Raw genomic sequence first — 13,522 nt, 5'->3', positions numbered from 1 at the left:
GCTAAATATTATGCTCAGTTTTGTTGAGCCAACTGGCTTGCAGCATATGTGCGTTCATTCAAGGGATTTTAATTTTGAACATAATGTTAACTGTTCACTGTTTAAATTGTACTAATGCCATTTTACTAGCTTTTTAGATGAGGTGAGGTAAGAGGTTAAACAGCATGGAGGAGGACTGACTCATGATGCCGTGCAATATAAATACCCCTGTACTTAGGTCTGATGTTTAACGTGTTCACCCCTGCCCCAAATAGTGCTCACTAGTGAGCTTGAAAAGCATTCTGGAGATCTTTCTTTTGTCTGGAGATCCCATGGAATCTGTAGTGTCACAATTGACTTAAGAAGCTGTGCGGAAAAGAAATGAAGTCTAATTTAAAGGAACTTAAAATGTTACCAAAAATGCTACAATAACTGCATTATGTAACATCCAGGTTAAATGTAGATCTGGGAAAGAGCAATAGGTGGAGGTGTTTGTATGGAGGGAGTTCATTTATTCTTTGTTACTAGCTGAGTTTTTTCAGTGTAACTTGAGTCTTGTAATGCGCAGAACAGCTGCATTTTTATATTTCTGTGGATGCTGATATTTTTGTATAGTGTATCACAGACTTCAGACTATGGAATGTTAACTTTTTTCTCCTGCTGCAAAAATACTGTACGTTTTAGTAACATATTACAATTATTTTCTTAGCCTTTATTTTTGCAGTAATGAATATTTTACTTACAGAAGTTTTTTAAGTAGACTAAGCTTGTCTTATTCCACAATAATTATCAGTTCTTTCCCGTAACAAAGTGAGTTAATCTCTGGCTTTGATGTTGAAAAGTGATTATGGTAACTGAATTAGGAAGCAAAACACCCCAAAAATTCCCCATAATCTGTGTTAGAAAGGTATATGATATACTAAACAAAGATGGAACCAGTTTTAGTGAATAAGGTGTGGAAAATGATGCTTGGCAATTTTCTAAACTAAGAAAAATCTTTTAGTTGCGTCTTTTTCACCAGTAATAAAGATTTTGCTGTTTTCTTTTTGACAATTCAGCATTTTAAGAGAATTTGAACTACTTTAAATACTTCCAGCTGTAATGACCCTTTCATTAAATATCAGGCATTATGTTCTCACACTTGAAGTAATCTTAGAGGTATTTCAAATGGTGTGCTAGAGGTTTTGGTTTTGTTTACCCAACACAAAAGTATCTAATTGCAAATAGGACAGATGTTAATTTTCTGAGGGTTGATATTCTGTATTTTGTTCTCAGATACCTTAATGGTTTTATTTTTGTGTTGTGATGAAGAGATTATATCATGATAATTTATATGCGTTAAGTTTGTTGCAGAACAGCATTTCTGAACTTCATTGCTTAAATGCTTGAATAGTTCTCATTTAACTTTGATTATAGTATTAGGATGGTGTATGTCAAATATACCCAGCAAATGTAAGTGGTTATATTTGACATAGGCAGATTATCCGTGTCATGGTGGTATTCACTACATACGTACTTTGGCATTCACTTGGTTATTTTGCTTAGAAAACATGCTGTTTTAAGGGATGAAGGGAATGTTTCTCATGCATTGTCATCTGCAGCCTCTCTTTTACTACCAGTGGGGTTTTTTGGGAGAGACTTAAGGAAACAACTTCACTGTTGTTACTAGCAGTCTTAACAAATACCTAAAGTTAGTCTGTATGTATAAAGTTACTTCTGTATGTGGTTACTATTGTCTCTGTTCACTGTATTGACAATGGTAATCCCCCATCTGTTTTGTCAGCCTCCTCTCCCTGTAAAATCTCATCAGATAGTTTGTTTTTCTTAACAATGCAAGATACTTGCCAAATTCCACAGAATCATATTTAATCCTCAGAATACATGCTAATGCAGTTAATGAAAGTTTTGTCAATTTCAAAATTTTTATTCCTGAAACACTATACTTTTCCCACTTGGTTTCTTAAATGTATACAAGTGGCTGTATATGTAAACTTCTCATTCCTTGTTTTCAGTTAATCTGTGGTGTGGTTGCTGAGTAAACTGTGTATATGATGCACTTATTTTTATTTGGTGGTACTTATTACTGCTTTTCTTCAACAAAAGCTATGTAGCTGTTTTCTGTTGTGATGAGTGTGGTGTTGAATCACTGGAAATAATTAAGGCGTTAAATATGTCTGAGATTTTCCACTTACAGAAAAAGAGGCTTTCTACTTCCTTAATCACCACCTATCAATAATCTAGTGGTATCATTTTCTGTATAAGTATTTGAAAGAAATATTTTGGCTGAAAAAATGGAGGGGGCTGTAAATGTGCAATGAGAGGCTAAATCTTTAATAAATTCCAGCTGTTATCTTACTGTGGCAAATTTATTCATGGTTATTTTGAGTGAAGAAAAAATAATTTAGGTGTAAGTGTTTGTTTAAAAGTATGTCTATGGGTGTGTTTGTATATATATGTGTACATAAATATGCATTACTACATCTGCCTTTAGGGGGGCGGGAAACCAAGAAAAACCCACCAAACCCCAAACCAACTTTGTCACAAAGTTGTCATTGTGAAACTGGGTCATGATATATTAATTGAATAAATACTGGAAAATGTTACTGCTAGAAAGCACATTCAGTGTAAGAGAAAGTAATTTGCCCATTTATTTCTGTTCTCCTGTAAAATGTTTTAGTTAAATTTCTGAGAGAGTAATCTCAAAGCTACCTATCTGTAATATTATGCTACAAGTTCTGTTTTCTTTAAAAACTAAACCCTAACTGAAAGTATATTATCTTATCTTCTTAATGTCCTACATTTTGTTTTCCAGTACCTCAAGTAATTTTTTTCTTGTTTCAAGTTACAGGCTTTCAAAAAAATCTCAGCTCTGTATCTAATCTTTATGTTTGTCTAAAATTCATCTTAAAGCAATTCAAGCTATTTCTAATAAATGCAAAAATACTTTATGGAAATATAAGTATTACCAGTGTCATAAAACAATGTTCCTTTAAAAAGGAGTTGATGATAAAAACAATCCCAAATTTGCTAATTCTGGTGGGCCAGTGAAAGCTTTTTTTGGGTTCAGAGCCTTGTCTTTTGAGTATTTATGACATGTTTTGTCAGCTAGTGCTATTTTTTAATCTGCTACAGTAGTATTTCCAATTTAAGATTGCATATAAATGTTTCAATTAAATGTATTAACTGCTTTTCTTCATCAAAACCACGCATGAATATAAGCACTCAAATTTAATTGTAGCTTTAAGAAATTTATTAATACTGTGATGGAATGTTAATCTTGCTCACAAAGAGTACTCACACTTAACAAATAACATTGTGAGTGTGATATACATTCATCACACTTCCTTTTGGATGCCTTTTTCTTCTAGCTGCTGTTCTTATGTGTCTCTTCATTACTTTATTTCCACAGTTAGCTCTTTAGCCTGTAAGTCTGTCAGATGAAGTTATCTCCAAAATGGGCTTGGAATAGGACTGTTATTATCTGAAGACATAGAAGGTTCCCTCCAAAATGACTAAACTGTCTGTCAGCATTGCTGCTTAAGATAAAATTACCAGATGTTCTCCATTAAAACATGCAGTTTTCAATTGTTTCTTAACCTTGACATATTTTAAAAGTTGAACCATGCAGAGTCTTGGTCTTCAGCAGCTTTTTATTTGGTAAAGAAAAGCAAATGAAAATGAAGTGAGCAGGAAGTGCTGCTCTTCATTTCTACAAAGCAAACTAAAACACCAGGACAATTTGAACCACATTTTTGAGATGCTTTAGTTTAATGTGTTAATACACAATCTGAAAGCTGAATTGGGTATGGGAAAGGTGACTATGAGGTACAATTTTCTGTCTTCATGAAAATCCACTTACAGCTGGCAGTTATGTCTAACACTTAACTGAACTGTAAAATAAAATACTGTAATTGGAAAAAACATGAGTAAGGGAAGGGCTAAGCTGCTTTCTAAATGATGTAGAATTGTGAAGTTTTTGACCTGTAACAGTTAAAAAAAACCAAACTGAATGATGTGTAAAGGTGTTCTCAAAATGGAGAACATGTTTTCGTGTATGGCATAACTATACTGAAGCTGATTTCTGCAGGCAGTTAAGAATTAAATGTCATCAAGTGTGGACATTTATGGTTACAAATACTCAATTGTAGGAATTACAGTGGTGTTTTTTTTAAGGAATTCACACAATTTATGTTTTTTTCTAAGTTGGAGATCGGAATGTGTGACCAAATGCCAGATCACAACAAAATAGGCATATTGCAAAGCATTTGTTGTGGGTTATTGGTAGATCCACAAGATCAAAGGGCTCTTGTGTGTTTACAATTTTTGGTGAATTTAAATGTTTATTATTGTCTTCCAAGTGTTCTTAGTTAAACTCAACATGAAGCATAGAGCGTCTCTTGGTTTTGGTATAGTGAGGATCTACTGAAGTTTTCCTGTGATTTTCCTTAAAATAATAATTAGCCTGTGTATAAAACATTTGTACTCAAATATGTACTGTATCTGAGGAACATATAAGCTTTCTGAGACTTTTCTTGATTTCCTGAAGTTGAAGTAGACTTTAAAAATAGCTTGTTTTGGCTTTTTGCCAGTGGAAGTAACTAGCTCTGCAAATTCAATGTATAGTAAATCATTGGAACATTTGCTAATAAGATGGTAGAACAAATTGGTTTTTAATTGAACAAAATAATAGTTTAACCATATGCATTTGCTTGTGTTCTTTCTTCCTAGATTTGGATAGTTGAATCCAATCAGATTTTTTCAAGTTCTTTTCCAGCAGTAAAGTAGATCTTGTTATATCTTGCTTCCATGTCCATATAAAACACAAAATATGAAAGGCACAATAATAGTAAGAAATTAAGTACTACTGAAGTCCCTTAAATTCCTCAGATTTTAACTTGCATAGAAAGTTTCTTAAACATTACATTTCCCATAGACTGTAAAAATTGGGCACACTTCTTTGCAACCTCTTATTAATCAGCAGCTTTAAGCCTTTAGCACAGTTCATTCTTGCTTTCCTTTACTGCTTTTATTCTTGGGTGGAGGTCCTGGTTGATCTGCCTGGGAGATAGTTGTTTTATGTATATGGAATATAAGCTGTTTTTTTCAGGGAATTTCTGATGTGGCGGTGGACTTTTTAGGTAGGACACCAGATAAAATTTTTTTCAGCTCTTGGGTGCATCAGTTGCTACAGAGTAATCATTAATATCCCAGAGTAGGTGAAATCATTAGGATTTAGAGCAACGTTTTTCCTAAGACATTTGTTTCTGCTTTAACTTCAGTAACAAAGATCCTTTTGTCTCTTTGCTTAAGAATGTGTTTTAAGCATCTTCTTGAAGAAAGGCAACAAATGTCTTACTACAGGATCTTGTTGGTGTGTGTTTTGTACATGCTGGAAACTTCAAGCTTGTAAGGTTATCAAACTTAAGGCAATGGGAGTGATGATGCAGAGAAGACAGGCAGAGAACGGAGAGCAGCAACATCATGTAACTGGTTGGAACTTTAGCAAAAAACCTTCAGCACCTGAGCTCCACTTGACATTCTAATTCATGGTTTTTTATGAATATTTTTAGTGTTGTGTACTTCCTGGTTCCCTTCATTGTTCTTAAAATGTAAATGGTTCTAGGTGGTGCATAGGATGTTTTTGTGTTTCTGCATGTTACAAATAGGTTCTTCTGAAGGTTGTTTCTTGAGTTCTAATTCTGAGTTTGTATAGGAGGATTTAAGAACATAAAAATAAAACTTAATTTTACTCTTATAAAAAACTCATGAAAATAGTTGTGAAGTACTACAAGTCAAAATGTTAGACACAAAAATATATTTAGTATTGAGATACATTAGTTGTTGGGGAAGAGTGACTACCTTGATGAAGGAAAATGAAGTATTTGATTGCTTTTCCTGTATTGTTGATGCAGAAGCAGTTAATCTTAGCATGGGTCGCTTCTGCTTGATTTTTAACATTCTCCAATTCCAACATTTGTGAGGTTGGATACATTCAAAGTAACACAGTCTTAAATTGGTCCAACTGATTTGTGAACGACTGCTGTTTTATTTTCCTGCAATTCACTGGGCGTAACATGAGTCCTAGAAGATGAGACAAGTGCACAGTGAGACAAGCTGTAAGAATTTATAGGGAAATAATCTTAGCTTTGTGTCCATACAAATGTTAGGACAAGCAGTATTCCTGAACACAAGTGTGTTATTTGTAGGGAAACACAAGGTGATTAAGAGGAGTGCCATTGGGTAAGAGTATGAGAGCGTGAGAAATCTTGAATCAAATATGCTAAGAATGGTCTTCTGAATGTCAGATGTATCTGGTTCCAGTGATTCTGTTTGATAATCTAGTTGACCTGGCAAGTGAGAGAAAGCAGTAGTTGCAGATATAACTGGATTATGATAAAACTTTTGAGACTGTCCAATAAGAAGGCTTAGTCTACACAGTGTACCTGAGTTGTGGCTTGCTGGTTACTACTTTTGCTACCTAGTCCCTTCACAAGAGAATCAGAATTGTTTTTTCCTATGGAGTTCTCAGCTAGGCCTTTGAGACACTTGTCTGATGAACTTAATACCTGACAGTGATCCGCATGAGTACAAAAGCTTAGGAATCATTTATTAAAGCAGTAATTGGCTAAAATTATAATTCTTTACTGAGGACTTAGTTAGGATTGCACCTTGGGTGGGGTCTTGTGGAGTTCTCTTTCAGCTTGGATCTCTTAACACATTCAAGATTTACTTGGTTAGTGGGCTAGAAAGTACACTTAGCAAATAATTAAGTCATACTAAATGCTTTTAAAGATGGAATTAAAAGTCAAATCTGTCACGAAATAAGTATGCCTGAAGTCAACAATGTGGAATCGATTAGACAAATGCAGAGCAAATGTTGTTGTAGTGAGATATGAAAGTTGCATATGAATACAAAACTGGGGAAAACCAGCAAGGTAGAGGTAATGGAGGAGAGTATGTGGGGTCAACAAATGTTGAACTAAATGTAAAACCTGATTTTTGTGGGGAGGGAAAGAGGAGGCTGGGATGTATTAATAGGAATGCGGTGTGTAAGATAAGATTCTGGCTAACTTAACTTTGAGGTCTTAGTTGAAGTATTGCCTTGTCCAGGCATCCTGCTTTAAGAAATGAACACATTGGAGTGCCTGACAGAGTTAAGAATGGTCAGGAGTTTTAAAAAGAACAGCTATCCAGAAAGGATCAAGGTGCCAATGCATACAGTTTAGAACGAAGAGGCAGGGGGCTGAGCTACCTTGGAACAATTTATGAAAACTCTTTATAAGAACAATATTCTGGGAGTAGCTGGAAAAGAAACTGGTGTAACATTTGAGGGAATGTGTTGCAGTTTAAGTCAGTAATTTCTTAACTATAGAAGCCACAATTATAAATTATGTTCAGACAACATGAACAAAGTTGCAAGCTTGAGAGTAATACAAAGTCCTGCTTTTTTTCTTAGTATCATAATTGTTCTATTTAATTTTTATCCAAATCATCTTATCTTAGTATTTGATTATTCTTTCAATCGTGATCCAACTTCATAAAATATTAGAGGCTGCTTGCTGTTTTTCTTGGGAGATAAAAAATGTAATGCTAGTCACCTTGTGTGTTGGTTAGAAGAGTGGTTTAAAGTCAGGTTTGCAATATTATTTTAGCTTTACCAGCAGAATGGGATAGATACCTAAAGATGTAGTGTGCAGGAAGTATGGTTGTGGAGAAAGGCAAGTAAGGTGCTGTTTAAGTAATAGTGGTATGACTTTGGTATTAAATATGAATAGTGTAGCAAATGCAGGATTTTGATAATATTTCAAGGCTGAACTTTATTACTTGTAGCTGTTTCATTGCTTTATGTAGTCTTAGTGAATCTTCCTTTATTTCCTGTGATTCAGAAGTACCTTTAATATTCCCCACCCCACCCCCCTGACAGATGATTTGGACTTCATGATATGAATATGTCTTTGTTTTTTGAGCTTGGAATACTAAATAATTTTGGGAGTTTATCTTCCCTATGAACAGTTTTGCCATTGTGAAACACAAGTATTTTTGTCGAAGAACTTTAATATGCTTGTGTTCATAACTTCTGCTCACTCCTAAATGATTTCTGGTCTTTGCAGTTTGATAAGGATTTTGAATATGTTGAGTTGTAGTACTCAAACCCAATTTTAATTAGCTGAGGAGATGAAAGCCAACAACTTTTTTATAATTCCATGGAATGGCTTTGTTTACTAGGTTCTGAAATACCCAGACTTCTGTCCTTACGGCAGTGTTTCTGTTCTTTGATTATCTTCTTTGAATTTAATCTTCAAGTTTGAAATTTCTAGGTTTGTGTATCTTTTGAGCCTGGTGCTTCATCTTTGCACTGTAGCTGTCACAGAGTACTGCTATATATTCTTAATGCTACCTTCACTTAGTGTTTTTGTTATTTGTGTCATAATTTTCAGAGTGTGTGATTGTAAATAATGAAAGGGAAAAAACACTTGAAAATAACTAGGAAATAATGTTATGTATGGCTAAGTGCCAGTATTACTGTGTTAAGCAGAGGCAGGGAGTTGTCTGCTGATATTGAAGTTAGCCAATTAAACATGACATACTTGCTCTATTTGTATGCACAACTGAGCAAGAATACAGCTTACGAAAAATGACAAGCTCTTGTCATCTGTCGCTGTATACACATATATGCGTATTAGACACACACACGCATTCTATATATTATGTATGGTAAATACAATGTTTCCCAGAAATGTTGACCTTGAAACCCAAAGTGAATGTGTAACAAGTCTCAGGTATTTTTGTGAAAGAAGTGCTATGGCATAGGTAGGTAAAACCTCTGTAGATGTGGGTGGCCAGCCAGCGGTGTGCTGTCAAGGTTGAGCCCACCAGAACAGCATGGGAGGGTGAAAAAGAATGTTTTCTACAGGCTCCTTCGCTGTTGGCAGGGTCAGTGGGCCTGGAGGTCTTTCCTGAAGGCCTTGTGCCATGATGGGACTGGATGTGCCCCTGGCACCCTCAGTCCTGCCACAGGGAAGCTGTGCGCGTGTCTGGTCATGCAGCCAGACTTGTGTGTTCCTGTGGTGTGATGCACATCGTTAGACTACTAATGAGCATGTCTGGTCATGTTAGTGGTGAGGGAAAGTGGTTTGTGCTTTCTATAAAGAGTTTGTACAACTTAATGAGGAGGAAATTAGGACTATGACTGCCCTAGACTACCGGATGTTAAACTGAAAATCCTGTTTTCACCCAAAACCTGTATCCCTCAAAGTAAGGGTCACATAGGTATCTAAAGTCAGAAAAGAGTACTTAACTCATTCTTTGACTGCAGGTATTTAGTGTTCTAGACTAATAAACTCTTAAAGATAATTTAGAGACAAATACATCTTTTTAAATTTGCAAGTAATTTTGTTGACATGCTTTTATGGAAATAATCTTTTTCTTCCCCCCTCCCCCCCCTCCCCCCAGTTTAACTTTGTTGGAAGAATCCTTGGACCCAGAGGACTAACAGCTAAACAGCTTGAGGCAGAAACAGGATGCAAGATAATGGTCCGAGGGAAGGGTTCCATGAGGGACAAAAAGAAGGTAAGCTCCTGAAGGGTCATAAAGTTCCGCATGCATAGCTTTATTTCCTAACAGAGGGTAAGCTCATGCCTCTCATATTTTACTTGTTGTGTTCTCACTATATGCTTTTTCATTGTCCAGTGTTTTCTACAGACTTAGTAAATAATACAACCTACCCTAAAGAAGTTAAATGTTTGTGCTCCATGATGGGGCAACTGGGAGTCTAGCAATTGTAAAGTATTCTTCAGCAGTAACTAATTTCTAATAGTGTCATGTCTCACAAGGTAAAGGTAAAAATTGAAGTTAAATTTATTTTTCTAAGGAAGAGTTGTTAACCTCAGAGGTGTTCTTAATAATTTGATTGTATTGAAATACCAAAGTAGCGATTTGTGCAAGTAGTGTGGATTGGAAAAAAATGTTTAATGTATTTCTGGCAATGAATGCTTTGAGTGGACCAAGAAGCACTGTGTTTCTGAATTTGTTTTATGTTCAGGTGGAGTTGCAGCATAATTCAGGTAGTTTCTTGCCCTGTCTTGTAATGTACATGCTCTGCCATAGGGAGATTGCTAGGGGATACTACATTACCACTAGGGAAACTACGCTGTTCAGGGTAAAGCCATCCTGGATGTGAAGTTGCTCCAGTGGTAACTCCTGAAAGTAATTTGGTTTTGCAGGTTTATTTTCCAGCTCTTTCTGTCCACCTCTGGTTAGTACTGCTGAAGTTGCACCAGCATCTCCGCTGCAGTTTGAAAGTGTGCACTTAACAGTATTCTTTTCCTCTTTGTTCCATAATTGTTATTTCTTTTGGTTCTTTCTTTAGAAAATTCTCCTCTTTTCCTTATCTGATCAGCCACATAAAACATTCTATTAGTACATATGTAGCACATCACAATTAAAATAGAAAGCTAAAGTCTACCCTGTCAAGTACCTCAGACTTTACAGAGTTTATGATTATGTCACTTTAAAACTTCATTTGATGCCTATTGTTTTCATAATCTGCTGTAATACTGTCACAACCCTTTCTCTTATTCTACCTATAGCTATTTTGAGTGTTTAGATTTCCAGATTTTGAATGAAGACCTGTTCTAACCTAGAGAGTTGTTGGTTGTCTAGGTTCTGTGGAAGTAAGACGGTGGTATTTTCTTAAATGCTTGATATTTTAAGGTTTCTTTCTTAAAAATACTGTAGTTTATGTCCTGAATTCCTTTTACCTCTTGTCTGGGGGGACATCTAATGTATAAACAAGTCCTACTGTTACGGAGTTTTAAACTGTACATGGGTAAACAGAACTTCTAGAATTGATATTTTTCTACAGGACTTTGAAATACAGATTTCCAATAACTAGGAGGTGGTAGGAGACATTAAAATTTCAGCATGCTTCACCAGACATACAAAATTGTGTGGGTATAATGCTATATCTTGAAACAAAGTGTATGATTGCAACATGTGAGCAATCTTAATTGCATGTTTTGTTTGTGACTACTAATAGTAATCAGATTTTTACATATCCTATCATATTGTTTATATATTAAAAAAAGTATCCTGGGGCAGGAGACTTATTGGCAATACTGCCTCGCTTTAGAAGTTTGCAACCTTCACCTCGTTTTTATAAGAGAAGTCTATTTGATCGGCTCTTTAAAGCTACCACTTTTAGGCTGATAGATTAATTAGCCCAGGGGTCCTCAAGCTTTTTAAACAGGGGGCCAGCGCGTGGATGAAGTGGCAGGAGGTCATCTGCGGCTGCTTGGTTTTCCCCACGACCCCCGGCGGGGGGTGGGGTGGGTGGGGTGGGGGGTGCGGAAGGGTTCTGTAAATACCAGGGGCTGGATTGAGTACCCTGAGGGGCCGTATCTGGCCTGCGGGCCATAGCTTGAGGACCCCTGAATTAGACGTTAAGACTTCTGATTGCGTGTGTAACAAAGTAAATCTTCAGTATGTGGAATATACTAAAATTTAGTTTGCAGCGAGTGAGTTTTCCAACTGTCAATTCAGAACAAAGTACTAATACCTTAAAGTGAATATTTAAAAGTTCATTCAGCTTTTTTCCTATTTCAATGTAGCTTTTAAAAGACACTGTATTTTTATCAATAATACAGTTCTTATCTTCGTTTATAGGCAGAATTTAAGTTTATTACTGTTCCCTTTTTGGTTTAGGAATGGTAATTCTAGGCTGGGATAGTTCATCAGGAGTTAGGTTACGTAACTTCTTAATGAATAAAACTTAGTTCTGGTTCATTTATGTTCACAGATATCATAAGCTAAAACATTTAGGCTTCTATTCTTGAGAAAGCTTGGAAGTGTAGATTGAGGCCCCAAACTTAATGGTCCAGAAATAACACCTCACTGTTAGCAGTGAACATATGTGTATTTAATATAGTCATTAACAGTGACGCCTTGATACACCCTTAAAAGTTCGGCAGATTGTCTGCTGTATGGAAAAGCACAGTTGGTTGTGCTAGCAATAGCTATGATAGCAAACAGCTGCAGTATTGTTGAAAGAAAGAAAAAAGTATACATCTGAGGCCTCAATTTTTCTTCTGAACAGACCTATTCCACTGTAAAGTTTCATTTGCAGACTGTTTCATAGAAAGGACTTGGAAGAGTAAGATAACTACAGATTTCCGGAAATTACTGTGTTGCTTGGCCCATATGTCATAATCCCCTTGCTCCATCTCTTCCCTGTCTTTCTTGTTCATGCTAGCTCCGAAGTGGCCCAATGAATTCCACATCAGGTATGGTAGCCATTTTCCAGGGTGTGACTAACAGTGCATTTTTGTTAGAGCTGTACAGCTTTCATTCTTTGAATGCTTTTTATATTAGGTCACACTGAAGGTAAGTCCAGCTACTGAAGACGTTCTCTTTCTGTGCTATCAGCAGGGCAAGCACTTACGCTATGCTAGCTTCATTACTCTCAGCTGCCAGCTAAGATAAGCACTCTGCAATGTTGTTGGTCACCATTACATATTCTGATGTGTCAGTTCAGTATTCACATAGGTCCTGGAGTCTGTGAAGTGTCTGTTACAGAATCACTGAATGGTGAAGGTTGGAAGGGAACTCTGGAGGTTTTCTTGTCTAACCACCCCTTGAGCAGGATCACCTAGAAAAGGCTGCCCAGCACCATGTCCAGAGTGGTGTTATGTTTAGTGCCCATGTTCTCCCACCACTGTGCTTCAGAACGTGACTTCTGCTGTGGGGAGTCATCGCCCTAGGTAGCTTGGGCGGGTTTACTGTCTGGGGAAGTGGTATTTTTGGACTGATTTCCCCTGCTCTCCCCACTTTTCTGGTTTTAGCTGTTCAAAGGATAGGCAGTCTTGTCTTTAGGGAAAAGCTTAGAGGAGCTGAGACCTGTCACTTGTTCTTTTTGAAGTTAAGTAAGAAAAGGAAGGTTGTCTTCAACAGTGACAAGCTCTGTGTGGCAGATCAGCTAGAACTTCATACATGTTAAAAGCCACAAACTGGTCCAGTCAGTACTGTAGTCAGTATACTTTTAGTCAGTACTATTATCTTTTCTCAATTGTCTATTGTCTGATATTTTTGGAGCAGAGAGTACTTGACCATTGGTGATTTTGTGAGATAATACTGCAGTTAGTGTTGAATATTAAATAGTTGAATATATTTGAATTATATAATAGTATATACTATTTGATATTCAAATATATTAATATTGGTTGTAAACCAGTTTTGAGTACCAAATAATTTTCTTGATAAAACCTATTTTCATGCCATCCAGTCCTAATCTTTCTATACTTCTTTTTCTCTCCCGAGGTGATTGGTATTAGTAATCTATCTTTTTCAGACTGGACTATTTGGTGCTATACCATTATTACTGCAGTAGGAAGAATTTCATAAACATTTATTATGATGAAGTTTTTGATGCATCCCAGTAAAGTGTTTCTTCTAAAACTAAAGATTTGGAAGCTGTATCCAAGATATGATGATCACAGACTGAAGTAAGAACAAGTAACGTTATCTGTCTGGGGCGTAAGTACACTGC

At 36.2% G+C, this 13,522-nt stretch overlaps 1 protein-coding gene across 8 annotated transcripts in view; it reads left to right on the top strand.

Annotated features, from left to right (window-relative positions):
- Nucleotides 1-13,522, top strand: part of QKI (QKI, KH domain containing RNA binding) — a 159,735-nt gene that overhangs the window by 54,415 nt on the left and 91,798 nt on the right. For all 8 annotated transcript variants that reach the window (XR_013928645.1, XM_080390571.1, XM_080390570.1 and 5 more), the window contains exon 3: nucleotides 9,433-9,549. Coding sequence is in view for 7 of the 8 variants with exons in the window: in XM_080390571.1 (XP_080246697.1) it covers nucleotides 9,433-9,549 (117 nt within the window). In the remaining variant the exon portion in view is untranslated. The remainder of the gene's footprint in view (nucleotides 1-9,432; nucleotides 9,550-13,522) is intronic.

The sequence above is a fragment of the Falco punctatus genome (genome assembly GCF_963210335.1).
Source record: "Falco punctatus genome assembly, chromosome: 5".
Classification (NCBI taxonomy): Eukaryota; Metazoa; Chordata; class Aves; order Falconiformes; family Falconidae; genus Falco; species Falco punctatus.
This window is presented reverse-complemented; position numbering and strand designations above follow the sequence as displayed.